Source organism: Lepus europaeus, chromosome 12 (genome assembly GCF_033115175.1).
Source record: "Lepus europaeus isolate LE1 chromosome 12, mLepTim1.pri, whole genome shotgun sequence".
NCBI lineage: Eukaryota > Metazoa > Chordata > Mammalia > Lagomorpha > Leporidae > Lepus > Lepus europaeus.
Window position 1 is genome coordinate 20,038,632 of NC_084838.1, and position 25,885 is coordinate 20,064,516.

Here is a 25,885-nt window from a genome sequence, read left to right on the forward strand (position 1 = left end):
GCAAGGCCCCCCGCTCGTGCATGGCGGAACACCAAGGACAGCGTCCGTCCGTGGGAGGAGTGTGAGTAGAGAGCGCCTCGCCTTCTGAAGAAAGACCACGGGCTGTGCGTGGTCTTCACCGTGCTCACACTGCTCAGCCCCCTCCAGGGGTCTCACTGACCACCCAAGATGCTATCCACGGAGTTTCTCCCCTCAACCCCCCAACACAGGACCATTTCCCCATCTCCTTACATTCCAGGCAAGCTCGGGGTCTCTGTGGATTGAGGTCCCAGGCCAGACCTGCCTAGCCTGTCTCTCCATCTGGCCCTGGCACAAAGCTGTCTGTGGGGAGGCAGGGATTTGGCACAGCAGTTAGGACACCGCCTGGAAGGTTCATATTCCGTACTGGAGTGTGCGAGTTCGAGTCCCAGCTCCGCTTCTGATGCCAGCTTCCTGCTCAGGTGCACCCTGGAAGCAGTGATGGCAGCTTTAGTACTTGGGTCCCTGCACCCCATATGGCAAACTCTCGTTGAATTCCAGGATCCTGGCTTTGGCCCAGCCCAGCCCAGCCCAGCCCTACCTGTTGCTGGCATTTAGGGAACAAATCAGCCAATGGGAGATCTCATTGTTAGTATCTCTCCCTCTCTCTCTTTCTGTCTGTTGACCTCTCCCAAAAAAGTTTTTGGGAAGGAAAGAGACAGAAGAATCCTCAGGGCAGGAGCGGATGGTGATGAAGCACTCCCCTGGCTTTACCAGTTCCTAGCTGTGTGACCTTGAACAAGTGCCATAACTCTCGGAGCCTCAGTAGTTCAGCTTGTAAAATGGGGCTAACAGTACTGACTGCGTTGGGTTACTATCAGGCTTCAACCAGCTCGCATTTGTACAGTGCTTGCTAAGTGAAGCAAAGACCGTCTAGGGTCCACTGAGATCCTAAGCATCGCCATCAGGTTGCCCTCAAGCCGGGAAGGAGTTCACAGCCGCGACCACCTGTGTTCTTCAGTGGTTGCAGGCCACGCCCCTCCTGCAGGCATCCAAAGGCAAAAGCAGGTATCCTGCAGGGTCAGGAGGAGGGGTGATTTCCCCACTCTGCAGAGAAGGGGAAAAATGGCCCGGGGAGATGAGGCCACGTGGCGGGAGGCCACACCGCAGGGAAATGCACCCGTCTGAAGCTGCTCAATTCCCGAAACAGTCACCTCGTATTTTCCCTCGCCCTGGGCAGCCCTGAGCTGTGTGTCTGAGAACCGACCGGCTGTTCCCTTCCACCAACCACCAGGAATACACTGGCAGAACAAGAGGTCCGAATTAGCAACTTTGTGTCTGGGGTGAGGCAATGCACAAAAGAGGTTTCAAGTTCAAATCCTGTCTTGTGATCTTGGGCAATTTACATAACCTTTCTGAACTTCACTTCCCTCATCTGAAAAGCCAGGATCTTCACTCGCAGCTCCGGAGTCGTGGGGCAGACAGAACACAGCACGCGTAGCACGGAGCTGTGTTCAGAGTTCACAGCCCTGCAGCCATTACTACCAATGGCACTGCTACCCAGGCAAACCGTATGACACTGCAGATTCTCTAGGTCACAAGCAGCCGATCACCATGCCTTCTTGTACGGTTCCCCCTGCCCTTCTGGAACAATCGTCCTGTCCCTGGCTGGCCAGCAGGGCAGGGCATGCAGCCCTATTTTGCCCAGAGAGGAAAGTCACCCTCCGAGCCACATCCCAGCCAGGCAGCAGACTGGGCCCCAGCTGCAAGCTTTCCCTTGCTCTCCCCACTCCCTCCTTTTCCTCGATTTCCCAGCACCGGGCAGCTGCGCGTAATGGATGCGGCCATCCACAGCTGGACTCGGTTCACGTGGACACAGCAAACACAGGCCAGCCTGGGTTTTCCCTTGGAATCTACCCTGCCTATTTCCTGACAGTTGATTGTGCAAGAAGAGGTTAGGAACTGTGGGCGCTGCCTCTGGTTCCCCGAAAACCACACTCTCCACACGGGCCAGGCATGAGCTCGCCTGGCTCCAGTGTCCTCCCTGGCTGGCCAGGTCACACAGGCCCACCTGGAATTGGGGACCAATTGAGAGTCATGAGGGACACAGCTGTAGCCCCACCCCACTTGTCTTTCGCTTCTGGCCCAGCTTGCTGCTCTGTCCTCTCCCTGCCCCTCCAAATGGCTTCAGAGTTACAAAGGTGCTGCCAAGGCCTCTGCAACTCTGATGGACATGTCCACCTCTCTCTGATCCTCTCAGCTCAGCCAGCCGCCTCCTGCACAGGTGAGCTCCAGGGCTCCATTGCCACTAAAACCCACCTGGCCAACCCAAACCCCTGCTCTCTGATGCAGTCCTGCCGGTGCTTCCCATTCCGTGCCCCAGACCTCCCACCCCCTGCCCTGTAGCACCACACGGAGCTACTGCTGCTCCCAAAGACTCAGCACCACCTAGGCTACACGGCAAGGCACCTGCTGGCCTCCACCCACAGTGCCCTTCCCATCTCTTCATTCCCCAAAAGACGGCAACAGCCAGGGCTGGGTCAGGCTGAAGCCAGGAGCCAGGAGCTCCATCCAGGGCTCCCGAATGGGTGGCAGGGGCCCAAGTACTCGGCCTATCTACTACTGTCTTCCTGGGCCTGTTGGCACAGAGTTGCAAAGGAAGCAGAGCAGCTGGGACTCGAACCAGGACTCTGCTATGGGATGCTGGCGTCAGGGGCGGTGGCTTAACCCGCTGTGCCGCAACACTGGCTCCCTTCTGCCTGCTTCCTCTTCGTTCTCTCGCAAGCCCCAGCTTGGGGACTGTGGGGGTTAATTTCATGTGTCAACTGGAGACCAGGCCACAGGTGCCCAGCCATTTGGCCAAACCTTATTCTGGCTGGGTGCGTGAGGGTGTTCTGGACAAGTAACCGGCTGACTAAGGCATGGCAGATTGCCCTCTGCACTGTGGGCGGGTCTCACGCAGTCAGTCAAAAGCCTTAATAGAACAAAAAGGCTGAGGAAGAGCCAGTTCCCTCTGCCTGAGCGCCCTCAGCGGGGCCACCAGCTCCCCCCGCCTCTGCACTTGGAGGGAGGCGCTGGCTTTTCCCGGGCCTGGTGCCTGCGGCGATGGATGGCAGCCAAACCACAGGCTCTCCTGGCTCTCCAGCGGCTGCAGCTCTTGCTGCTTTCCCAACGCACAAGCCCATTCCTGAAAGTAAACTCCCGAGCCGATCCTCTAGGCTCGATTTCTTTGCAGAACCCTAAACCCTGGCTCAGGGGGCCCGGCCTGGCTGCCCTCACCGCCACAGGTGCAGGGAGAATTGCTTTGTCGGAAAGTTGGTCCCCAGTGCCACGGGGTTGGGAGGTGGCTCAGGCCCGCAGGGCTCTGCCCCACGTATGGATTCCTGTCTTCACCTGGGGAGTCGTGACGTCCAGCGTGGGCCTGTGGGGGGAAAGCAAGTGTAGCCGCCAGCTCTCCTCTCTCACACACATGCTCTCATGACGGCACAGTAAGGGGGCCCCGCCAGCTGAGGTCCCTTGACCTTGGACCTTGGACAGTCCCAGGTTCCAGGACCCAGAGCCAAACATGGTTGTCTTCTTTGTAAATGACTTCATCTGTTGTATTCTGTGCTGCTAACATGAAAGCGACTCCGGGAATGGGCCATGCTGACTCAACTTCATTTTTGATTAATTGTCAAAGGAATGAAAAGAATATTCCTGGGGCCAGCATTGTGGTGCAATGGACTAAGCCACTGCTTGCAACACAGGTATCCCATATGGGCAACAGTTCAGTCCCAGCTGCTTCACTCCCACTCCAGCTTCCTGCTAATGTGCCTGGGAAAGCAGTGGGAGGTGGCCCAAGTGCTTGGGCCCCTGTACCCATGTGGGAGACCCAGCAGCTCCTAGCTGCTGGCTTCAGCCTGGCTCAGTCTTGGCTGTTGCGGCCATCTGGGGAGTGAACCAGTAAATGGACAATCTCTCTCTCTCTCTCATCTCTGTGTTTCAAACAAAATACATTCTTTAAAATTTCTTTTAAATTTGTTATTTACTTGGTTTTATTTATTTGAAAGGCAGTTAGAGAGAATCTTCCCTCCAGTGATTCCCTCTCCAAATACCTGTAAGAGCCAGGGTTGGCCAAGGCCAAAGCCAATAAGCCTTGAAGTCAATCTAGGCTTCCCAAGTGGATGGCAGGGACTGAAGTCCTTGAGCCATCACTGCTGCCACCCAGGGTGCATGTGCATTGCCAGGAAGCTGGAATCAGAAGCGGAGTCCGCTCCGAAACCCAGGCCCTCCGGTATGGGACGTGGGCTTCACAGTGCTGTCTTAACCACTGCACCAGACGCCCAAGAACACTCCACACCACCCCGCCCCCTCCGGTGCTCAGACACCACTTCCCAGCCTTGGGACCTAGGGCAGCGCAGGGGTCTCCGGATTCAGCACGCACCAGAACCTGCAGGGGAGCCGTAAGAGCACAGATTGCCTGACCCCGTCCCAGGAGGGGCTGTGACTCAGGGAGGTTTGGGGTGGGGCCGAGAATTTGAACGCAGTGCTGGCGTCCCATATGGGTACCAGTTCAAGTCCCAGCTGCTCCACTTCTGATTCAGCTCTCTGCTGTGGCCTGGGAAAGCAGTGGAAGATGGCCCAAGTGCTTGGGCCTTTGCACCCATGTGGGAGACCTGGAGGATGCTCCTGGCTCCTGGCCTCTGATCGGCGCAGTTCCGGCTGTTGCAGCCAATTGGGGAGTGAACCAGCAGATGGAAGACCTCTCTCTTTGCCTCTCCTTCTCTCTCTGTGTAACTTTGATTTCAAATAAATAAATCTTTAAAAAATTTTAATAAAGATCTATTTGAAAGAAAGAGTTACAGAGAGAGGGAGGGAGAGAGAGATCTTCTCTGGTTCACTCCCCAAATGGCCACAATGGCTAAGGTTGGGCCAGGCTGAAGCCAGAAGCCCAGAGCTTCTTTCAGGTCTCCCACATGCGTGCAAGGGCCCAAGCATTTGGGGCATCTTCCTTTGCTTCCAGATGCATTAGCAGGGAGATGGATCAGAAGTGGAGCAGCCTGGACTCAAACCAGCACCCACATGGGATGCCAATGTTGCAAGATGGTGGCTTTACCCACTATGCCACTACACAGGCCCCGTGAGAATCTATACTTCTAATGAACATCCCAGGGGCTGCCACTGCTGACCCGGGGCGAATGCACCCAGCAGTGCTGTCGCAGCCTGGCCTTGCCCTCCTCGCTGACCTTGGCTTCAGGTGCCCTCTACATGGAATGGGAGGGTGTGCCTTGGACGTGGGACTCTGCCTGCCCTTCCAGGCAGAACCCCGGGGAGCCCGAGGGAGCAGTGAATGCTGCAGCTGGAAGCCAAGAACGTCTGACTCCACCCGAAGCTAGAAGAGGCCAGGAGGAGACCTCCCCAGGGATCTGGGCTGTCTCCCCAGGGAGCGGGGCTCTGCCAACACTTTGATTTCTGGCGTCCAGAGCTGGGAGAGAGTGCATTTCTGTTGCTTTCAGGCCCTGAAGTTCCAGTGTTTGTGGAAGAATAAGTGTGTGTGTGTGTGTGGGGGGGGTCTGAGCATCTTCCCCTCCACCAGCCCCACCCCACCAGGAACCACCTGCCCCGCCATCCAAGGAGCACACAGCCACAGACACGGCATTCCATTGCCTCAGTTTTAAATATTTATTTAAAATCCAGAAGAGAAAGGAGAAATGGAACCCACGGGGGTTATCACACTGACATGTGGACAGAGACAAAAAACGAGGACAGCAGAAAATCCGAGCTCGAGACAGAGGCCGGGCAGGCACTGGCGGCAGCGCAGTAGGGGAGTGGGGAGCTGCAAAAGGGCGCTTCCCTGGGGAGCGTCCAGGGCCACAGCGGGGGTCCGAGAGGCAGGCGGGCCAGAGTGAGGTATTAAATAATGAAAACCAGACCCAAGTCCCCCAGAGACACAACTACAGAAGAGAAATGCACAAATAGAGACTTTCACAGAAATTTCCCCCTTCTATAAAAATGATCCCATCGGTGACATAACCTTGGAATGCAAGCCAGGGTAGCATTCAGGTGACAGCTGAATGTGGCTATCACAAGGACCTCGGGAAGGCCCAGGGTTATGGTCGTCTCCTCAGCCCAAATGTACACACGAAGCTAATGACAATAGGCTTCTACGGGAAAAAGCTGGAATGGTCACTGACTTGGGGCAGCAAGGGCTCCTGGGACACAGGAGGACCTTGGGGACGAGACGTTAGGCAGCTTCAGAGGGCTCGAGGCTGGCCTGGACCCAACTCGGCACTCTTGTGTTCTTCAAGGTCAAGCCTTACCCCAAGACTTCTGTAAGGTGTGCTCTACCAGGCCACGCCCCCTCCCCCAGGACCACGGCAGGCCACGAAAAATGCATTGTAAAAGATCAGACATTCCCAAGTCCATAAGTTAAAAAAGTCAATCTCTCTACTTCTGGTTTCTGGCAGGTCTTTTTTTTTTTTTTTCCTTTTTTTTCTTTTCTTTTTTCCTCCTTAAGAGATTATCTGACAAGCATGGAGGGTGACGCTAGGAAAATCAAAAATTCCCGACACATTGTCACCTGGAGGACAGAGCAAGATGTGGACAAAGCCCCACATCGGATCGTGTCTTCCAAGTCTGGAGCAAAGACGGTAGCACCTTCAGAATCTTAAATAAGGTTTTTTTCTTAAAAAAAAAAAATCACATACACTATGAGAGATAATGGCGAGCACCAGAGTTCACAGTGGGAGGTAGCAGACACAGGCACCCCCAGCCCCAGGCCCCGCCCCTCCCACCCTGGCTGCTCCTCCTCCGCCTCTCACCCTCCCCAGGTGAGGAACGTAGTACCGCACCTTCTGTTTTAGTTTAAATAATATATATAGACGTCTTTCTTTCCTTTTCTCCTTTTTTTCATGTCTTCTTTGTAATATTGCACATCGAAAGCTCCCTGGCATGGGACCAGCTGACGAGATGCCCCCTTCCCTCAAGTTGGCTTCAACGTGGGGCTCTTTGGGCAGGAATCTGGGGTGGGAAGGGGCTGGCCGCAGAGCTGGGAGATGGGCCACGCGGGGTTCAGGCGGGTTGCAGGCCCAGCTGGCTCTGGCTGGCTCTTTGGTTGGTCTTTGGGGCTAAGCTGTGCTGGGCTGTTTCCAAGGAACACCCCGTTCCCCACTACCCCCTACCCACTCCTGCTGGGCAGAACATAGCTGGGGCCTGCCCCAGGATGCTTGGGCAGGGGGCTGCCTCTCCTGCAAGCCACCCTGCCTCTGACCCTCCTCCTGTCCCCTCCTCCCCTCCCCTAGGAGGCCTAGAGGAGCTGGAGGTCAGAGGTCAGAGGAAGCACGCGGGTCCCACTTCGAGGCGGTACTGCTTCCCTGATGAGGAGGGCGGGAGGTTGTCCACGCCCACGATGGGCAGCTGCTGGGGGTCCTGGGTCCGGAAGGTGAAGAGCGTCTGATGCCAGCGGCCGTCCTGGACCTAGGGCAGAAGCGACAGCGCGCATGTCCACCGTGGTCTCACGGCTCACCCCGGCACCTGTGCCGGCACTGTCCCATCCTGTTTCCGGCTAAGCGGTGCCGTCTTGGAATCATGGCAACCGAACCTCTGTGCACGCTCTCAGTCACCACCCAGAAGAGCTTCTACAAGCAGAACTGCCGGTTTAAAGGACAGGGTCTTTCTAAGGTTTGGGCTGTGTATCAGATACATATTTTATTTAAAATACACATACACTCATTTAAATCCTGATTTGGCTATAAATTTATCCTACATGTACCACATGTATACATCTATGTAGCTCCCAATATTTCTTTCCCACACCCTCACATGAGAGTGTTGGCTTCTTCACACCTGCCCTAACACTGTATATGACCAGTGTTTCATTTGGTAGTTGGTTGTTGCCTTTTTTTTTTTTTTAAATTTTTGACAGTCAGAGTGGACAGTGAGAGAGACAGAGAGAAAGGTCTTCCTTTGCCGTTGGTTCACCCTCCAATGGCCGCTGCAGCCAGTGTGCTGCGGCCAGCGCACTGCGCTGAGCCGATGGCAGGAGCCAGGTGCTTCTCCTGGTCTCCCATGGGGTGCAGGGACCAAGCACTTGGGCCATCCTCCACTGCACTCCTGGGCCACAGCAGAGAGCTGGCCTGGAAGACGGGCAACCGGGACAGAATCCGGCGCCCTGACTGGGACTAGAACCCGGTGTGCCGGCGCCGCTAGGCGGAGGATTAGCCTGTTGAGCCATGGCGCCAGCCGGTTGTTGCCTTTTAAAGATTGCTTATTTATTTGAAAGGCAGAGTTACATAGAGAAGAGAGGCAGAGAGAGAGAGAGAGAGAGAGAGAGAGTGAGCGAGCGAGCTTCATCTGCTGGTTCACTCCCCAAATGGCTGTTCTGGCCTGGGCTGAGCCAGGCTGAAGCCAGGAGCCAGAAACTCCATCCAGGTCTCCAACGTGGGTGGCACGGACCCAAGCACTTGGGCCATCCTCTGCTGCTTTCCCAGGTGCATCAGCAGGGAGCTGGATCAGAAGTGGAGTGGCTGGGACTCAAACCAGTACTTACATATATGGGATGATGGCTTTGCAGGTGGCAGCCTAATCCACTGATCCACTGTGTCACAATGCTGCCCCACCCCCCCGCCCAACTTTTTTTTGACAATTTTCTGTCTCTCCCTCCCCTGACAACCCACCCTGTGCGAGGCATTTAAAAAATGACATAAAATATTAAGAGAACAAATAGCCTGGCCAGGATGGTGCAGAGAGAAGAGAGGAAATCCATTGTTTTAAGTATGGTGTCTACTGGCTCCAATCTCTCCTCAGAAAGTTCCCAGAGAGGAAAGTAAAGACAGACAGTGTTGTAAAACTATTACAATAAGAGGTCAGCATGTGGTGAAGCAGGTTAAGCTGCCACCTGTGACACTGTCACTGAGCGCCGGTTCGAGTCCCGGCTGCTCCACTACAGATCCAGCTCCCCGCTAATGCACCTGGGAAGCAGCAGATAATGGCCCAAGTGCTTGGACTCCTATCACCTGAATGAGAGAGCAGGATAGAGATCCAGGCTCCTGGCTTTGGCCTGGCCCAGCCCCGGGTATTTTGGCTATTTGGGGAGTGAACCAGCAGATGGAAGACCTCTCTCTGTCTCAACTTCCCTCTTTGTATCTCTGCCTTTCAAACAAATAAATCCCTAAAATGAAGTGAAAATTGTTACAGGAAGGTGAAGTGCAGCACTATGAGCGGATTCAAGTATGAGTGGTTAGATTGAGCTGCCTGACACAGGCTTGTCCCCTTGTCCTGACAGGTTACCTTGCAGCCGTCCACAGACACCTCTGGCCTGAATGGACCCCCAGCCTCAAAGATCTGCCCGTTCCAGGCCCGGAAGCGCACGGCCTGCTTGGCCGGGGTCTGCCCGGTGCCCTCCTGCCACACGGTCAAGTTCAGGCAGTGGATGGTGATATGCTGCGTCACCTCGGAGCTGAGCAGGTGCAGAAAATTCATCTGGACCCGGCTGACAGCAAACTCCACCTGTGGGGCAGACACAGGAGGGGGTGGGGACAGCACGGTGGGGACCCTGTGGCTGCCTGCAGCCCTCAGAGTTCCCCACTTGGTGGGGCAGCCATGGCTACGCCCTTTCCTGGTAAGCTCTGCCCAGCAACGCTCCCACAGCTGTGCCCTCTTGAAAGACAAGGAAGTGAGCGCTCCATGAGCAGGTGCCATGGCCCCTGGGTGCGCAGCAAGCACAGCTCTGCTCGACTGCACAGCCAGGGCTCCGAGGGGCCTGGTGTCCTCTGTTTCCCTGCCCCACGCTACGGAGGTCTCTGGGGGCTGAGCCGGGATCCAGAGGCCCAGGGAGAGACTGAGAGCGAGAGAGCAAACTGTGCCCAAGGTTGAGAGGTCTGGAAGCTCAGAGGAGACGAGAGGCACTTTCTGCAGTCCCAAGATCCCTGTAGAACGCACGAACGACAGGCCAGGGTCAGCACGAGGGCAGCAAAGATCAGTGCATGGTGGGGTTGGCAACCCAGTTACATTTGCCAACCCAACCGCCAGCTCCACCTCACCCAAACTGTGAGCCCTGGGGAACGGGGCCTGCAGAGGCCACTGTGTCCCTGCTGGACCGTGAGCTCTGGCTACAGGGGCAGCAGCGAGTCTGACCTCCCCTGGCTGGCACAGGTCAGGGGCCCAACAAAGACGTGCTGGCCAGCTGGTGCCAGCCTGGCCTGGAATTCGCCATCTCCAGGGCTGACATGGTCAGCACAAGGCACCTCCAGGGGCACCCTGGGGGTGGGACACCTGGGGTTCTGAGTCTCCACCTCCCTAGTGGCCAGACAAGCTTATCATGGTAGGACTGGCTCCCACACAGTGGAGGCTTAATGGAGCTACACACCCACCCTCCAGCGAGGGAGGGGTACCTGGGCAGGGGGCAGTCACACCCTTCTGCTGCTGCCCCTCTCATTCTGTTGTTGAATTACCCTGCTACAATGCACAGCGCAGACAGAGGCACGTGGCAAGCAGGCCTTGAGCAGCACCGACACATTTGCACCTGCAACTCTGTGTGGCAGATTCCAGACAAGTCCCACCCTGGCTGGCTGCATGCAGGTGAGGCCTGGTTCTCTAAAGCCACGCCAGCCTGGCCAACTGCTCTGCTCCAGACATGAGGCCGGAGAGGCGACTTGAAGATGCATCAGGATCAGACTTGGAAACCACAAGAGGGGAGCCACTCACCCCCTCTGCACACGATAAGGCCATGCAGTAAGCCAGGCAGGGGTCAGGACAGAACCGGGGACCCCAAGGCTCAGCCTTGGGCTGGGTGGGGGCAGCGGGGTACCTTGGAGGCCGTGATGGGCTTCAGACACGTCTGTCCACCGTGCGTGAAGTTGCAGGAGACTTCGATGGTGTCGGACGAGCAGCCGAGGTTTGGGTCCACCCAGTAGGTACCTGCAGGCCGTGTGGGAGGGGGTGGTGGATGACCGTGGGGAGGAGCCCCTGACCAGCTGAGCCCCAGATGGGTATGAAGCTGGGTGAGGTGGGAAGAAAGGGCAGCCTTGTGGGAGAAGCTCCCAGCAGGCAGAGCGTGGAGCAGGTCACACGCCTGGGTGCTACGATGCTATTGGGATGTGTGCATTTGTCACAGGAGATGGCGGCGGGTGGCAGGAGCTGAGTCACTTCCCAAAGGAGCTAGGGATCATCTTGTGAACGGGTTTTTTCTAAGACCGAGGGCTCCTCCCAAGCTGGCGCCCCACGAGCCAGGCACAGGGGCTTACATCTGGCCTCCCACTGGGCTTCCCAGGGAGCCAAAGGCCAGCATGGTGGCAGGGCCCAGCAGAGGAGGCTCACAGCCAGCTAGAGGCGTGGCCCACACCAGGACCAGCACTGCCCGTCTCCACGCTTGTCTGTCCATGGCGCCTGGTCAGCTGGCACATGATAGCCTGGGAGGAGGCCGCGTGCCTGAGAGGCTGTGGTGGGCCTGGGGCCTTGTGCTGCCAAAGCTCTGTCTCCCTGCCCTGGGGTGGTCATCCCCAGGGGCTACGTCTGTGGGACCGCTCCTCCTTGTTCCCCACGCTGTCCTCACACCCCAGGAAGACCAGGCCTGGCACGTGAGGCTCAGTGACTGCTAAATGACTTAGCCCAGAGGACAGAATCTCAGCTGAGAAGGGACAAGAAACAGACACTCCGTCTCCCCACTATGCCAGTTCCTTCTAGAACATTCCCTCCCCCCCGGCCCTCGTACCGTCCACCATCTTCTGCTCACAGTCCATGAGGTCCCGGCAGACCCGGGCGGGGTTCTCCTTGGTGCCCAGCGGCGTCTTAATGCTCTGGATGAGGTTGCTGAGGTAGTGTAAGGTTTTGAAGATCTGCCCTCCCTGGTCCAGCACCAGGCGGTCCGAGGGGCTGTAACTCTGTCACGGCAGACCAAGCGGGCCTTATGTCCCCGTCCAGCCCCAGGACCCACCGCCCAGCCCCCAGGCCTTGCTCCACACCCCCGTCTCTTTCCATGGACAGTTCACCAAGGGCTCGTCCCTCTCTTCCCCCTCCCTGCATTGTGCGCCCCGAGAAAGACAAGGCTGTGATTGGGCATCCACCGGCCCCAGCACCCGGCGTGGGGAACCAACAGAAATGCTTGTAGGAGGTTGGTATGTTACAGGTAGTAAGTTCCCCGTCATGAGAAGGAGGCAAGGCTGCGAAGGGAGCTCCTGATGGGGGCTGGACTGGGGGACACTGGAGGCCCTTCCCAGCCCGGAGTGTTGAAGGGAGCCGGCCACAGGCTCGGGGAGTCTCAGGAGAGACTGCGGGGCTGCCCACGAGTTTCTTGCTCCTGAAGGAACCCCAGGCAAAGTATGGGAAGCCGGTGTGGCCTCTGGGGAGCGTCCCCCGCCCCTGACACAGCTCAGCAAGGGCGCCAAGACCCTGAGGGCCTTTGCTGGGTCAAGGGCGCCCCAGGGCCTGCTAGTGGCCTTGCTCTGACTGCAGCAGCCATGTGGCCTTGGAGCTCCGCAGCTGCTCCTTTGGAGCCTCAGTAACAACCCTGACCATGGTTGTGCAAGGCCTTCAAGGCCAGGGCTGGGAAAAGCTTGGAGCAGGCCACGTGGTGAGCAGTGACCACATGCAGGCCATGACTTGTGCTTCCCCGAGAAGCGAGCCCGTGCGGGCGGAGCTCCTGGAGGTACCTCCGCTCTGAGCGCTCCACCGGTGTCCATCCACGTCTGGAAAGCTGCCCCAAGGTCATCTTGCTGCTGTGCAAGGGTAAGACAGGGTGCGTATCCTGGCCTCCAGACCCCCCGGACCTCCCACATGGGAGCCTTGGGGTCCAGGCCTGAGCTCTCCACCTGAACCTCCCCTGGGGAGATGCTGGCCAGCACACAGGCCCTCCGTGGGACTCTTCTCTCCCTTTGCAGACAGAACCAAAGCCACTCTGGCCACTCCCTTCCTATAGGCACTTCCATAGCTCCCCACCGCCCTCAGGATTCAGGTGTCATTCCTCAGCATGGCGACAGGGTCCACTCTGAGCGCTATGGTCTCAGGCCGCATCCTCCTCCTAGACCAATGGCTCTCCACCAGGGACGACCCAGCTGGGGCAAGGGACATGGCTAGAGGCCAGCAGACACACTCTGCTAACATCCTGCCACCATGGTGCCGTGTCCACGGTGCTCGCTGAGACCCCGTCACCCACTTCGAAGGCAGCTGCTCCGGATGATGCTCACACCCCCAGGCTAGGGAGGCCCCTTTGCTCTGTGTACCCACCCCCACCAACCCTGTTTCTCCCCGACCTTGCACTGTCATGATCCAATGTGTCAGGGGACCCCAAAGAGCTCCCGGAAAATGGAACGAAAGGATCAGTTCATTTGGGTGCAAGACTTTTGGGTGGCTTTTTCATAAAATGCACTTTTCACGAGCTTTTTGAGGACCTCTTGTATGCGCTACCAAGGGACATGACATGACACCCCTGGCCCTGTTTAGAGTTCTGGCCACTGTGGCCAGAGAGGAGTCAGCGGCCTCTCCTGCCCTCTTACCCGCCCCAGGCCTCACCCGTGGTAGGCAAAGGGAATGTTCTCCAACTTACAAACTGGATAGGACCCCCTGGAGGACCCTGGAAAAGAAGACCGTGGGTCAGTATCTGGGGACTGGGTGCCAGGGTCCTGGGGCTATCAGGGACAAGCTGACCCCTGCTCTCCTGGAAGCCTGGCCACCCCTTTCCCGGGCTGTTCTGCACACTCCTGGAAGTGTTTTGAGCTATAAGAGCCGAGCAGGTCCTGTGAGGTCGGGGCCAAGGCTTGGTCTGCCAGCAAAGCCTTGAGTCGCACTCAAAGGAAGCCCACCACCTGCTCCCAGGAGCCCAAGGTACACTGGGCACTTGGTCACCTACCGGTGGGCCAGGTCGTCCTCTCGGGCCGGGAGGACCCTGGGGGAAGAGAAGAACAGTGAGCCTTCCAGGTGGGCGAGGGCCTCCCACCCCCCACCCCCCCACCCCCCCACTCCAGGCCCCTTCAGCAGACCTGAGCCCCAGGGAGAACGGTGCCCCTGGCACACACAGGTATAGATAGACTGGGTGAGGTCCAGAGCAAAAGGAGCCCAAGGACATCAGTAGTCACAGGGAGAGGACCCCAGGGTGCCCGTGCCCCACTGCCCTGCCCCCAGCCCTCACGCCCAGCCCACTCACCCTCGGACCTTGCAATCCCTGGAGGGAGACAGAAGCAGGAGGGAGAGTTAGGGAGCAGGGCTGAGCCACGGCCCCACCCCCGCGGCATGGCTCCCAGCCCGTCCACTCACCAAGTCTCCCCGGCTGCCTTTGTCCCCTTTCGGACCCTGCAACAAACCACAGCCCAGGGAGACAGGGGTCAGAGGGCAGCTCCGCTCCCCTCATGGGGAAACCGAGGCACAGAGTCACAGAGACAGTGTGGATCCAGGAAGGGAGGGGAGCAGTCTTGGCGCCCTGGCCCCCGCACATACCGGGAGTCCTGAAGGTCCCAGGATCCCGAGGGGCCCGACGATGCCTTCCTTGCCCTAAAGGAGAGGGGAAAGCTGGCATGTCCTTCCATGTTGCCAGGGCTAGGTGTGCCCAGGTGAGCTACAGGAGTGGGGCGAGGGGAGCATGGGGGGAGGGGGGGAGGAAGGCGGCGTGGCTGGGAGGAAGAGCATAGTGAGGTGTGGAGTGGGCGGGACTCCGGGCAGAGTGAGGGGGATGAGGACAGGTGTGCACGCAGCTGAGGCCCGGGGCCACCATCCTCCTGGGGCCAGAGGGAGCGGGCTCACCATCAAGCCAGGAGGCCCCCGCGGGCCCTGGATGCCTTTGAAGCCGATGTCTCCAGGGGGGCCCTGTGGGACACAGAACAGTTGTCTCTCCACGGTAGCCACTGGGCGAGGGCCTTGCTGCTGCCTCACCCCAGAGGGCCGGACCCGCCTCCCGGGACGAAACAGCCACTGTGGAGCAGGTGCCAATGGGGAGTTGCGTGGTGTACGCCTCTGCTCTTGGTTCTCGCCACGACCCTCTGCTGCGCTCAGCCCCATCTCATGGAGGAGTCAACCCAGGCTGCGAGGGGCCACGTGGCTTGCCGGAGGCACAGAGCAGGAAAACAGCAGAGCTGGGCTTGGAGCCCAGGTCTGTGGCAGCACGAGTGGGCATAGTGGGGAGGGGCCCCTGCTTGAGTCCAGCTGTGTTTCAGCCAGTGCTGTCAGCGCTCCATAGGTATCTGCTGAATGACCACATGGACGAAGGAGCAGGTGGCTGAACAGGACACGGGGCCCACGCCAGGAACAGTGAGGAGAGGGGTTGTACCTTGGGCCCGAAGAGGCCAGCCATTCCCGGGAAGCCCATCTCGCCAGTGTCGCCCTGTGTGGAGGACAGGAAGAGGTAGGGTGAGGGGCAGCAGGGCGGGGTGCCTGGCCGGCCATGCAGGAGCCACGCCAGGGACACCCGCAACTCCACCGCGGAGCCAGCAGACGAATGCGCGCAGCTCACAGACCTGGCAGCCCGGGCTGGGACAGGGCAGGCATCCGTGCCCTTGGTCAGCTCAGAGGACTCCACTAGGTGGGGGGCACGCAGCACACAGCAGCTCAGGCCCCTCGGATTCAGGGAGGAGGGCGAAGCCCCTGCAGACTCCTCCCAAAAGCTCCATAAGGAAGCAAGTGCCCGAAGGTAACCCCGTTGGCTGGGGGCCAGCTGTGTGTCCCGTGCATTGCTATGCATGCATGCTCATGACCCCCGGCAGACAACCTGGCCCCTGACCACGGTGGAGGAAGCTGCAGGGTGGGAATCGGCTCCAAGTCACACGACACCAAGTTGTAGAGCGTGTGAGACTCAGTGCAAGGGCCTGTGTGCTTCTGCTCCCGGCCCAGGCTCCATCTCCAGAGGGGGCCAGCCAGCCTGCCAGGCCTGGGCCGAGGAGGGAGGGCCTGGGCCTCCAGGGACGCTGCAGCTGTCATCATGAACACACTCCCCGGGCTTGACGTTCAAGCTCACAAGTGAGAAAGCCACGGGCTGGAACCTCCTGACCCTATGTGGTGACACCTGGGACAAACCACTCCCCCCACCGTGCCTCAGTTTCTCTGTCTGTAAAACAGGTTCGTAAGTAAGCTGGAGGAGATGGTGAGATCATGCAGGTAAAGAGCTGGCCCTGGGGAGGGAGGGGAGACTGAGGGGTCAGCCTGTGGGAGGGCCCCATACATTCTGAATTCCACCTGCTGTATCTGTTCAATACAAGAATCTCATGGAGTTACTCCACTGCACGAGATCCATCTTCTTATGGTGTCTTAACTACACACTGGGCAATTTCAGAACATTTTCAACCATCCCCAAAGACACCTCACACCATGAGCATTCGCCACACCCCTCCCCACTTTCCCTCCAGCTGCTGGCAACCACTAAATTATTCTCTGGCTCTATGAATTTGCTGATTCTGGACATAAGGGAACCATGCAAGAAGCCTTTGGTGCCTGGCTTCTTTCAGTTGCATAGCACTTGCAAGGTTCATCCATGCTGTAGGCTGCGTCAGCACGTCGGCTTCACTGCTGGTCTCCTACCAGGCAGACACAGCAGGTTATCCACCATGTGTGAGCTGGCGCACACTCCAGCGGTTTGCATTTTGGCACGGACAATGCTGGTATGAACACCGGCGGGCAGGTTTTGTGTGGACGCCTGGGTTCAGTTCTCCTGGGTGTGCAGCTGGGAGTCAAGTGATCCATTTTCCCCACAACTTTGTCAAACATTTTCAGCTGTGTTTTTATTGTAGCCATCGTGGGAGGAATGAAATGGTGTCTTATTGTGGTTCTGATTTGCCTTATACGTGCTTTTTGGCCATTTGCAGATTTTCTTTGGAGAAATGCCTATTCAAATACTTAGCTCATGTTAAAGTTGGGTTGTCCATTTATTCTTGAATTATAAGTGTACTTTATACATCCCAGCTACACAATTCCTGATCAGACACACAATTTGCACTTTCTCCCATCCTTTGAGTCTCTTCATTTTCTTGATGTTGTCCATTGAAGCTAAACTTATGTTTCTTTTTTATTTTTAAGATTTATTTATTTACTTGAAACTCAGAGTTACACAGAGAGAGAAGGAGAGGCAGAGAGAAAGAGAGAGAGAGCTCTTCCATCTGCTGGTTTACTCTCTCATTGGCCACAAAGGCCAGAGCTGTGCCTATCTGAAGCCAGGAGCCAGGAGCTTCTTCCAGGTCTCCCACGTGGGTGCAGGGGCCCAAGAACTTGAGCCATCTTCCACTGCTTTCCCAGCCCATCACTTTTAGCTGAATTTTGTTTGTGGTATAAGGCAGGGGTCCAACTTTATCCTTTGGTATGTGGCTATGTAATTGTCTTAGCATTATTATTTTATTACTTTATTTACTTATTTGAAAGGCAGAGTTACAGAAAAGGGAGATTCAGATCTTCCATGCACTTGTTCACTCTCCAAATGGCTGCAACAGCCAGGGCTGGGCCAGGCTGAAGCCAGGAACCAGGAGCCAGAAGCTTCATCCAAGTCTTCCACATGGGTGACAGGGCCCAAGTACTTGGACCATTTTCTGCGGCTTTCCCAGGCACATTATCAGAGAGCTGGATCGGAAGTGGAGCTGCTGGGACACAAGCTGGCACCTATATGGGATGCTGGCATCGCAGGCAGCGGCTTAACCTGCTACACCACAGCGCCGTCGTCATCTTAGCATTATTTATTGAACACAAACACACACGCTGTTCTTTTCCCATTCAATTGTCTCAGCACCCCGGTTGAAAGGCAGTTAACACGGAGGGGTTTATTTCTGCATCCTGAATGCTACTCCATTGATCTTTGTCTATCCCATGCCAGGGGGCATTTTATTGATCACTCTAGTTTCATAAAGCATGGTAACAATGGGAAATGTGAGTCTGCCAGCTTCGATCTTCATGGAGACTATCCTTGAATTTCCATATGACTTCCAGGATCGACTTGTCGGTTTTTGCCAGGAAAGTCATTTTGATAGGGATCACATTGAATATGCAGACCAGGGTGTGGGAGTAGTACCATCTTCATGATACGAAGTCTTCTTACGCATGGACAGGGTTTGTCTTCAGGTTTTCTTTAGCTTCTTTCGACAAGCTTCGAAGTTTTCACCCGAGCACGTTTTGAAGTTTTCACCATGCCTGTCTTACTCTTATTTGTTAAATTTCTTCCTATTTTATTCTTTTTGATGCTATTAAAATTATTTTCTTAAATTTCACTTCTGTTGCTAATATACAGACACACAACGGATTGTTATATATTGTATGAGTATAGAAAAGCAATAATTTTGTATATTAGTCTTGCATCCTACAATCCTATTAGTTCCAATAGTTTTATAATGATTTTCTAAGTTTTCCATAGATCATGCCATGTCACTTGTCCCTTAGAAGTGGTAAAAATGCAGACTGGCTTGTTCCTGATCTTAGGGGCAAGGCTTCCATCGTTCACCGTCACCTATGAGACAGGTGTGGATTCTGCACAGACGAGCAAGTTGAGCAAGTCCCTTCGACTGCCGCTTTGTTTGGCTCAGGAAAGGATGCTGGATTTTGCCAAATGGCTCTTGGCATCTGCCAAGATGGCCAAATGATGCTTGTGCCGTATTCTATTCATGTGGGGTGCTGCACCGATTTCATAGGATGAACCAGCCTTGCACTCTCGGGGAGACTCTCTGTCCTGTGGACAGCCTCTACACACGTCGCTGGGTTCGCTGCGTTAGTACGCTACTACGGATTCCCACGTCTGTGTTCGCTGGGGATGCGAGTCTGCGAGTCTGCGAGTTTTGTATCTTGTGATGCCTTTGGCTTGGGCATTGGGCTGGCAGTGGCTTCGAGGTGGGCTTGTGACCCGTCCTCCCTGTTCACCTGTGTGCCTTGTCTCCCCTACTCCATCACTGGATGCAGGGAGCAAGTACGTTTTCAAAGCTGTACCTTAGTAAAACCAGAGATGAATAACAGCTGCATAAGCTGTGAAATCTGACGAATTCTCACACGTGTGCACATTCACATACTCATTGCCCAGCCCCCAAGTGCCCCCTCCTCCTGCCTGCCCCCCCCCCATCTCCAGGAGCCACCGCCTCCCTCACTGCAGCACACTTTGCATTTTGTCTCTTCTATACACGGAATCCCACAGCAGGTGCTGTTGTTCATGACTTCTCTCACTCCAACCAATGATTCTGAGGCTCATCCGTGTTGTTGCACAGGTCAATACAGACAGCCCCCGGCTGAGGGTGGTTCGACTTAAGGCTTCTCACTTTATGATGGTGCATCTGGTGGAAACTCGCCTTTGACTGGGGTCTCTTCCTGGCCTCGCAGCGCCTGCCTGACATCCTCCTGCAGATGTGAGGTGGCTGGGGTGCACCATCACGCGGGCAGGCAATCCTCCCAGACAGCGCTGAGCTCCGACAGCCAGCAGGTCGGGGGTTGGAAATGTATTTTCAACACACAATAGGTGTCTTGGGAGGCAAGCCATGGTAGATTGAGGGGCATCTGTAGTTGAATCTTATACTACTGAACAGGGCCCCAGCGTGTGGACAGACCACGGTTTGTTTATGTGCTCAGCCTCTGATGTGCACATGTGGGGCTATCACACATAAAGCTTCAAGTGTACTCTCCATGCGAAGTGCTTGTTCGTCTTTGGTAACCTGCTCAATGGCTGGACTATATGGTAAGTGTATGTTTGGCTTTTAAAGAAGCTACCCAGCTATGTCAAGGGTGGTGGGCCATTCTCCATGCCTGGTATCAGTGTGGGAGCTCCAGACGCTCCACTTCCTTGCCAACACTTTGTATGGTGAGTCTCTGAAAATTGCTCACCGTCCTCAGAGGCGTGGTTTTAACGGGCATCTGCCCAGTAGCCAAGGACATTAATTTTCAATTCGTGAGCTCCCTGGCCATATCTTCTTCACAGGATCCCTCTGAATCTCCGACGTAATTTTTTTCCTGAGCTGATCATCTTCTAAACACTGAGTTTTGATGACTCTTTATATGTTCTGAATAGAAATGCTTTATCACAGATGACTTGTAAATATATCCCAGGATGTCGCTTGTCTTTCCATCCTCTTGCCACTCTCCTTCAAATAGCGACAGTTTTACATACTGATGGAGCCTAATTTATCAGCTTTTCTTTTATGGCCCATGCTTTTGGTATCATATAAAAAAAAATCTTTGTCTAATCCAAGGTCTCAAAGATCGTCCTCGGTGCTTTATTCTACAAGTGTCATCGTTTTGGGTCTCACATCTAAAATCCAGGCTGAGCTTTGTACATGGAGTGAGGGATCCACTGGTCCTGCACCACTTGTTGGAAAAACGCGATTCTGTCTTCACTGAATTGCCTTAGCAACTGTTTGCTCCGGACTGGCTGTCCGAATGGCCAGTGCGTTTCTGGGACCTCTAGTCTGCTCTCCCGCCTATGAGGATATGAAAATCACCAATTGGTAGTGAGTCCGGAAAAGCAGCACCGCCGTCCTCCGAGTTGGCTCTCCTTTTCCAAAGGTGTTCCTGTCATTCCAGTTCCTATTTCCATACGAACTTAGTTATTAGAATCAGCCTGTCATTTTCCCCAAGAAGAGCTCGAAGAGATTTTGGTTGTCATTGTGTTGAATCCGCAGGCCAAACTGCAGAAACACTGACAAAGGGTATGGCGTCTTGGAGCAGGTGTTCAGCCTGGTCGTGCTTAATTAAGTTAAAATCTGTTTTCAGATGGGGTGGCGAGAGCAGGCGCTGCTTGGTCTCTACTTCGGCCATCTGTTCTTGGCTCACTTTCTCCCCTTTCCAGGGACAGGGGGGCACTGTGCCAGGAGCTCGCGGAGCCCGGGTTCCGGTTGTCTGTCCCTCTCCTCACTGTGAAGGCCCTCCTCCCTCCCTCCCCGCACCGCGTCCAGTGGGCCAGGATGGTCTCCAGTGCCAGCGTGTGGTGCGCTGCCCTTGTCACAAAGCAGGCCAGGGCTTCTGGTCTGGCTATCCCTGAAGGAACACGTGTGCACCCCTGTAAGCGTGTGCACATGTGAGCATTGCATGCAAATGTACATGTGTGCACATTGGTATGTGCATGAAGGAAATGTGTGCATTCATGTGGATCTGTGCGTGTGAATATGCGTGTGTGTGGGCTGTGCATGCCAGCATGTGTGTACGCTGAGGGTGCAGGTGGGTGGTGCACTGTATGCACACATGGGTACCCGAGGGTGCACATGCGCACGTGTGTGTGTGTACATGCTGGCGTGTGCATGACAGTGTGTGGGCTGTGCATGCCAGCATGTGTGTACACTGAGGGTGCAGGTGGGTGGTGCACTGTATGCACACATGGGTACCCGAGGGTGCACATGCGCACGTGTGTGTGTGTACATGCTGGCGTGTGCATGACAGTGTGTGGGCTGTGCATGCCAGCATGTGTGTACACTGAGGGTGCAGGTGGGTGGTGCACTGTATGTGTGCACATGAGTACCTGGCGTGTGCATGACAGTGTGTGGGCTGTGCATGCCAGCATGTGTGTACACTGAGGGTGCAGGTGGGTGGTGCACTGTATGTACACATGGGTACCCGAGGGTGCACATGCGCACGTGTGTGTGTGTACATGCTGGTGTGTGCATGTCGGCGTGTGGGCTGTGCATGCCAGCATGTGTGTACACTGAGGGTGCAGGCGGGTGGTGCACTATATGTACACGTGGGTACCCGAGGGTGCACATGCGCACGTGTGTGTGTGTACATGCTGGCGTGTGCATGACAGTGTGTGGGCTGTGCATGCCAGCATGTGTGTACACTGAGGGTGCAGGCGGGTGGTGCACTGTATGTACACATGGGTACCCGAGGGTGCACATGCGCACGTGTGTGTGTGTACATGCTGGCGTGTGCATGACAGTGTGTGGGCTGTGCATGCCAGCATGTGTGTACGCTGAGTGTGCAGGCGGGTGGTGCACTGTATGTGTGCATGTGAGTACCTGAGTGCACATGCGCACGTGTGTGTGTGTACATGCTGGCGTGTGCATGACAGTGTGTGGGCTGTGCATGCCAGCATGTGTGTACACTGAGGGTGCAGGTGGGTGGTGCACTGTATGTACCCATGAGTACCCGAGGGTGCACATGCGCACGTGTGTGCGCATACATGCTGGTGTGTGCATGTCGGCGTGTGGGCTGTGCATGCCCAGGGACTCACTCACCGGCTGGCCTTTGGAACCAGGCTCCCCCTGGCTCCCAGGAAGTCCTGTTCCGCCCTCTGTCCCTCGCTTGCCAGGGGGCCCCAGCTGCCCGGGGAGCCCGCTTTCACCCTTAAAGAAACACCAACATTGGCAGTCAGAAGGGGGAGGCGGTGAGGGGTGGCGGAAGGGAAGGGGCTGGGAGAGGAGAAGGGTGACTCCCAGGAGGGTGGGGCAATGGTGAGGGCCTGGGGAGGGAGCGCAAGGCAGGAGCGTCCGGGAGAGGGCGCCTTCCCTGCTCGGGCAGTCAAGGCTAGGCTTTCTCGCCCCTCTCCGCACCCGCCACGCAGCTCCCACCCGCACTGCTTCCCCCTCCTCCCTGGGCCAAGCCCTCCACTCTCAGAGGGCTCCAGCCGGACCTCGAGCTCCGGGAAGGCTGGAGCCAAGGCCTGAGTCCTTCCTCCCAACCTCCGCTTCAGCGCCCAGCTCTGGGCTCGGGCTGACACACGGCGGCCTCCACCACGCACCGGATCCAGCAAGCTCCGGATCCAGCAAGCTCTGGAAAGCGCCTCGGAGAGGAGCCCGCGGCCAGCCGGCAGCAGCACCTGCTGTTCCACAAAGCCCCACGAGAGGGCGCACGCGGACAACCCATACACATGCAGGCTGCTGCTCCAGCTTGCGGTCGGGTCACAGACCCTGGGACAAGTGTGTTTGATGCTTCGGCACCACAGTGCTCAGTGCCCAGGCAGAGACCAGGGTGGGGGTGGGGGTGGGGAGGACGGAGAGGAGGACAAGGGAAGGGCGGGGTCTGACCTTGACTCCCGGGGGTCCCTGTGCTCCAGGCAAGCCGGCCACGCCTGGATTTCCTCTCTTCCCAGCCGGGCCCACAGGGCCAGGGTCCCCATCTTCCCCCTGCTCCCCCTGTCAAGGAAGGTTTCTCATGTTTAGGAAGTCGGCAGCCAGGGAGGAGGGATGGGACGGCTGGGAGGGCACAGGTGACGCCCCCACCCCGAGGGAGAGTGTTGGGTATAGCAGGAGGGGCAGGGTGTAGGGACCGGGAGACCTCGAAATTGGGAGCCCTATGGCCAGGCCCCCAGGGGTGAGGCCACCTCACCCAACGCCTCCCAGGGGGCTTTTGGATCTGATGGTTCTGCCCAGCCCCAGCCCAGCCAGCTCTGGCCCACAGCCTATGGATGCCCCCCATCCCCCCCTACACACCTGGTCTCCAACGGAGACACCATCTGTTAGCCCGAGCCCCACTCACCTGCTGACCAGCTCGACCGTCCCTGCCAGGAAGCCCATCTGGTCCCGCGACGCCCTCAGGGCCCTGTCTCCCCACCACGCCCCTGGGCCCTGGCAGCCCCTGCAAGCCCTGTGAGTACAGAAGACACCGTGAGGGCTTCCTGGAGAGCAGGGGCCCAGCGGGAGGGCAGCAGCCGCGGGTCACTCACCTGGAGCCCCCTCCGGCCTGGAGACCCGGTCCTGCCTGGCTTTCCCTTTGGTCCCTGAAAAAGCAAAGGCCACATGATAGAGGCCTGCCTGGAGGCGGCGACGAACCCTGGGAGTGCTGGGACGGGGCACTGAGAGGAACATGGGGCTCTGTGGACATTCAGCTTCACCCAGCTGGCCCTGGGGTCTGCCACCGCAGTTGTTCCCTCATGGTCCCACACACAGGCTCTGGCCATTGCCCATGTCCTTGCTGGCTGGCCCATCTGACGCCCAGGAGCGTGATGTCCCTGGTGTGGGCAGAGGGGCCGGGCTAGGGGCAGGGGAGGGCACTGAGGCAGTGCTGGCCCAGCCTCAGTGGTGGGAGCACAGGGGTCCTGGGTCCAAGGCTCGAAGTTGCTTCTCCGTGAGCATCTGCACCTTGGGAGAGGCCCTGCTGTGCTGGCCCTGTTCTCTCGTTCCAGGCTGGACTTTGACTCTTGCCTGGGTTCAAGTCCCACTGGCTGACCTCCTAGAGGGGCTGCCCTGGAATGTGGAGCCGGTCTTCCCCCTGCCCTGGGCTGCGTGAAAGGAATGGAACGGGTCTGGCTCCCTCCTGGCCCTGCTGCTGGGGCCCCGGGCTGCTCTTCCTGTTCACTGGGCCTCAGCCTCCTTGGGGTGCACGGAGACCTCTTACCTCTTCACCCTTCGATCCTTTGGGTCCCGGCCGCCCCCGGGGTCCCGGATGCCCCTGCAAACCAAGGTGAGATGACGCAAGGCAGCCCCAGGACTCTCTCCCAGGGTGGGCAGCCAGTCTCCGCCTGGAGGGGGAGGGTGGGGAGGGGTTTGGGGGCTGCCCCAGCCTCCCCAGCAAGAAGGGTCACTTTAAGCTTTAAAGGGCCCAGTTCCTCAATTCCCAGCGCTCCACCCCTCCTCGGGGCAGGGATGGGACAGGCATAGCACCACTCACGGGCTGGCCCTGCTGGCCGGGCTTTCCTCGGAGGCCTTGCACGCCTTCCTGACCCTGGAAGCCAAGGAGACACAGGTGAGGGCCATCTCGGAGCGGGGTGTGGCCAGGAGCCCTGCTTCTCCCCAGTCCTGTGTCGCTGTCACTCTCGCTCTCCGCTTCCTCAAAGGTCAGATGGGTGAAGCGAAGACCCCAGCCCCGCCCAGCGTGGACGGAAGAGGGGGGAGGAGGAGGGGCAGGTGCCCCCAGCGCACACGATCCGTCCCCCCTCGCAGTGTGAAGGGGAGGTCCTAGCCACCCAAAGGGTCCTGAGGTGGATGCCAGGGCTCGGCCAGCCGACACAGCCCCCTTAGACACTCCCGCTCCTGCCCACGGAGTGCTGCGGTACTTACAGGGTATCCAGGGTCCCCCGGTTCCCCGCGGTCTCCTCGGTCACCCACAGGGCCCTGAATGACAGGGACAACAGCAGAATATGGGCCCTGTGCAGGTGCAGGGGACTGCTTGGCACACCCTCTGGGAGTGTCCCCCTCCCCCCTCAACAGGGGCGGAGGTGCTTACCCGATCTCCGGGCGGCCCAGGGGGCCCCTCGGCCTTACCATCGTCACCCTGCTCGCCCTGCAGACACAGAACCAGCTTTAGGACAAACACTTTCCTGCTGCTATAGAACACCAAGAAGCTGGGCCCAGGGCCTGGGCAGAGCTAAGCCTGGCCTGGACTCACACACAGTGAGACTGAGGCCAGAGAGACGAGGGGCAGCTGGCTCTGAGCTAGACCCCGGGGGTGCGGAGCCAGGATTGCGGCATGCAGAAGAGAGTGCTCCTCGCTGTCCATCCCCCGCCCCCCACCCTTAGTGAGACCCTACAAAGTCAGGGAGCTAAGTCGGGGGTCCCTCCAGCTGGGAAATGGGAGTGGGGACAGTGGTGAAGCCCCTGGCAAGTGGCAGGGATCCCAAGAAATGACCGACAAGATCCTGAACCATGCTGGGCCAGACTAGCAACAGCTGCCTCCACTCGGCCACTGCCAGGGGCTCCGCACAGGCAGGCTCACCAGAGACCCCCAGCCGCCCCACGAGGCAGGTGCTCACATCATCCCCATTTCACAGATGAGGCCGCAGAGGCCCATGGGGAGGATGAGACCTATTCCTCAGCCTCCAGAAAGGGCCCTGTCTCTGGTCCTGGCTGGGAGGACCTGGAGAGCGCCCTCTCCCCGTGGCCAGGGACTCCCCGCCCAGCGAAGGCCACCTCGGGGTCTGCACGTGACACCCTTTCCTGAGCACAGGCGGGACTGGGATGCCTCGCGGTGCTCACAGCGCGCGGCTGCTCACACGGGGCTCAGCACGTGGCCGTGAGAACTGCCGCTGTTGATGAAGATGGCTCCCACACAGCTGTGACGGGAGATAGGCTGGGGCAGGGGCAGTGTGGATGGGAGGGCCATCAGCCATGGCCACCCCCCAGGGACCGGCCGCCACCTGCCAGCCACACAG

General features: G+C 57.5%; 1 protein-coding gene across 3 annotated transcripts in view; it reads right to left on the minus strand.

Moving 5' to 3' along the window:
• Positions 1–6,710: 6,710 nt before the first annotated feature.
• Positions 6,711–25,885, minus strand: part of COL27A1 (collagen type XXVII alpha 1 chain) — a 128,156-nt gene continuing 108,981 nt past the window's right edge. For 2 of the 3 annotated variants that reach the window (XM_062207706.1, XM_062207704.1), the window contains 20 exons: positions 24,961–25,017; positions 24,795–24,848; positions 24,406–24,459; positions 24,133–24,186; positions 23,462–23,515; positions 23,275–23,382; positions 22,824–22,931; positions 22,035–22,142; positions 15,191–15,244; positions 14,668–14,730; positions 14,365–14,418; positions 14,185–14,220; positions 14,075–14,092; positions 13,781–13,816; positions 13,478–13,504; positions 12,585–12,650; positions 11,648–11,816; positions 10,745–10,854; positions 9,226–9,444; positions 6,711–7,413 (listed from right to left, as the gene is read on the minus strand). In XM_062207706.1, the coding sequence (XP_062063690.1) occupies positions 7,267–7,413; positions 9,226–9,444; positions 10,745–10,854; positions 11,648–11,816; positions 12,585–12,650; positions 13,478–13,504; positions 13,781–13,816; positions 14,075–14,092; positions 14,185–14,220; positions 14,365–14,418; positions 14,668–14,730; positions 15,191–15,244; positions 22,035–22,142; positions 22,824–22,931; positions 23,275–23,382; positions 23,462–23,515; positions 24,133–24,186; positions 24,406–24,459; positions 24,795–24,848; positions 24,961–25,017 (1,596 nt within the window). In that variant the 3' untranslated portion in view covers positions 6,711–7,266. The remainder of the gene's footprint in view (positions 7,414–9,225; positions 9,445–10,744; positions 10,855–11,647; positions 11,817–12,584; positions 12,651–13,477; positions 13,505–13,780; positions 13,817–14,074; positions 14,093–14,184; positions 14,221–14,364; positions 14,419–14,667; positions 14,731–15,190; positions 15,245–22,034; positions 22,143–22,823; positions 22,932–23,274; positions 23,383–23,461; positions 23,516–24,132; positions 24,187–24,405; positions 24,460–24,794; positions 24,849–24,960; positions 25,018–25,885) is intronic. The other variant, XM_062207705.1, reaches the window with a different exon arrangement.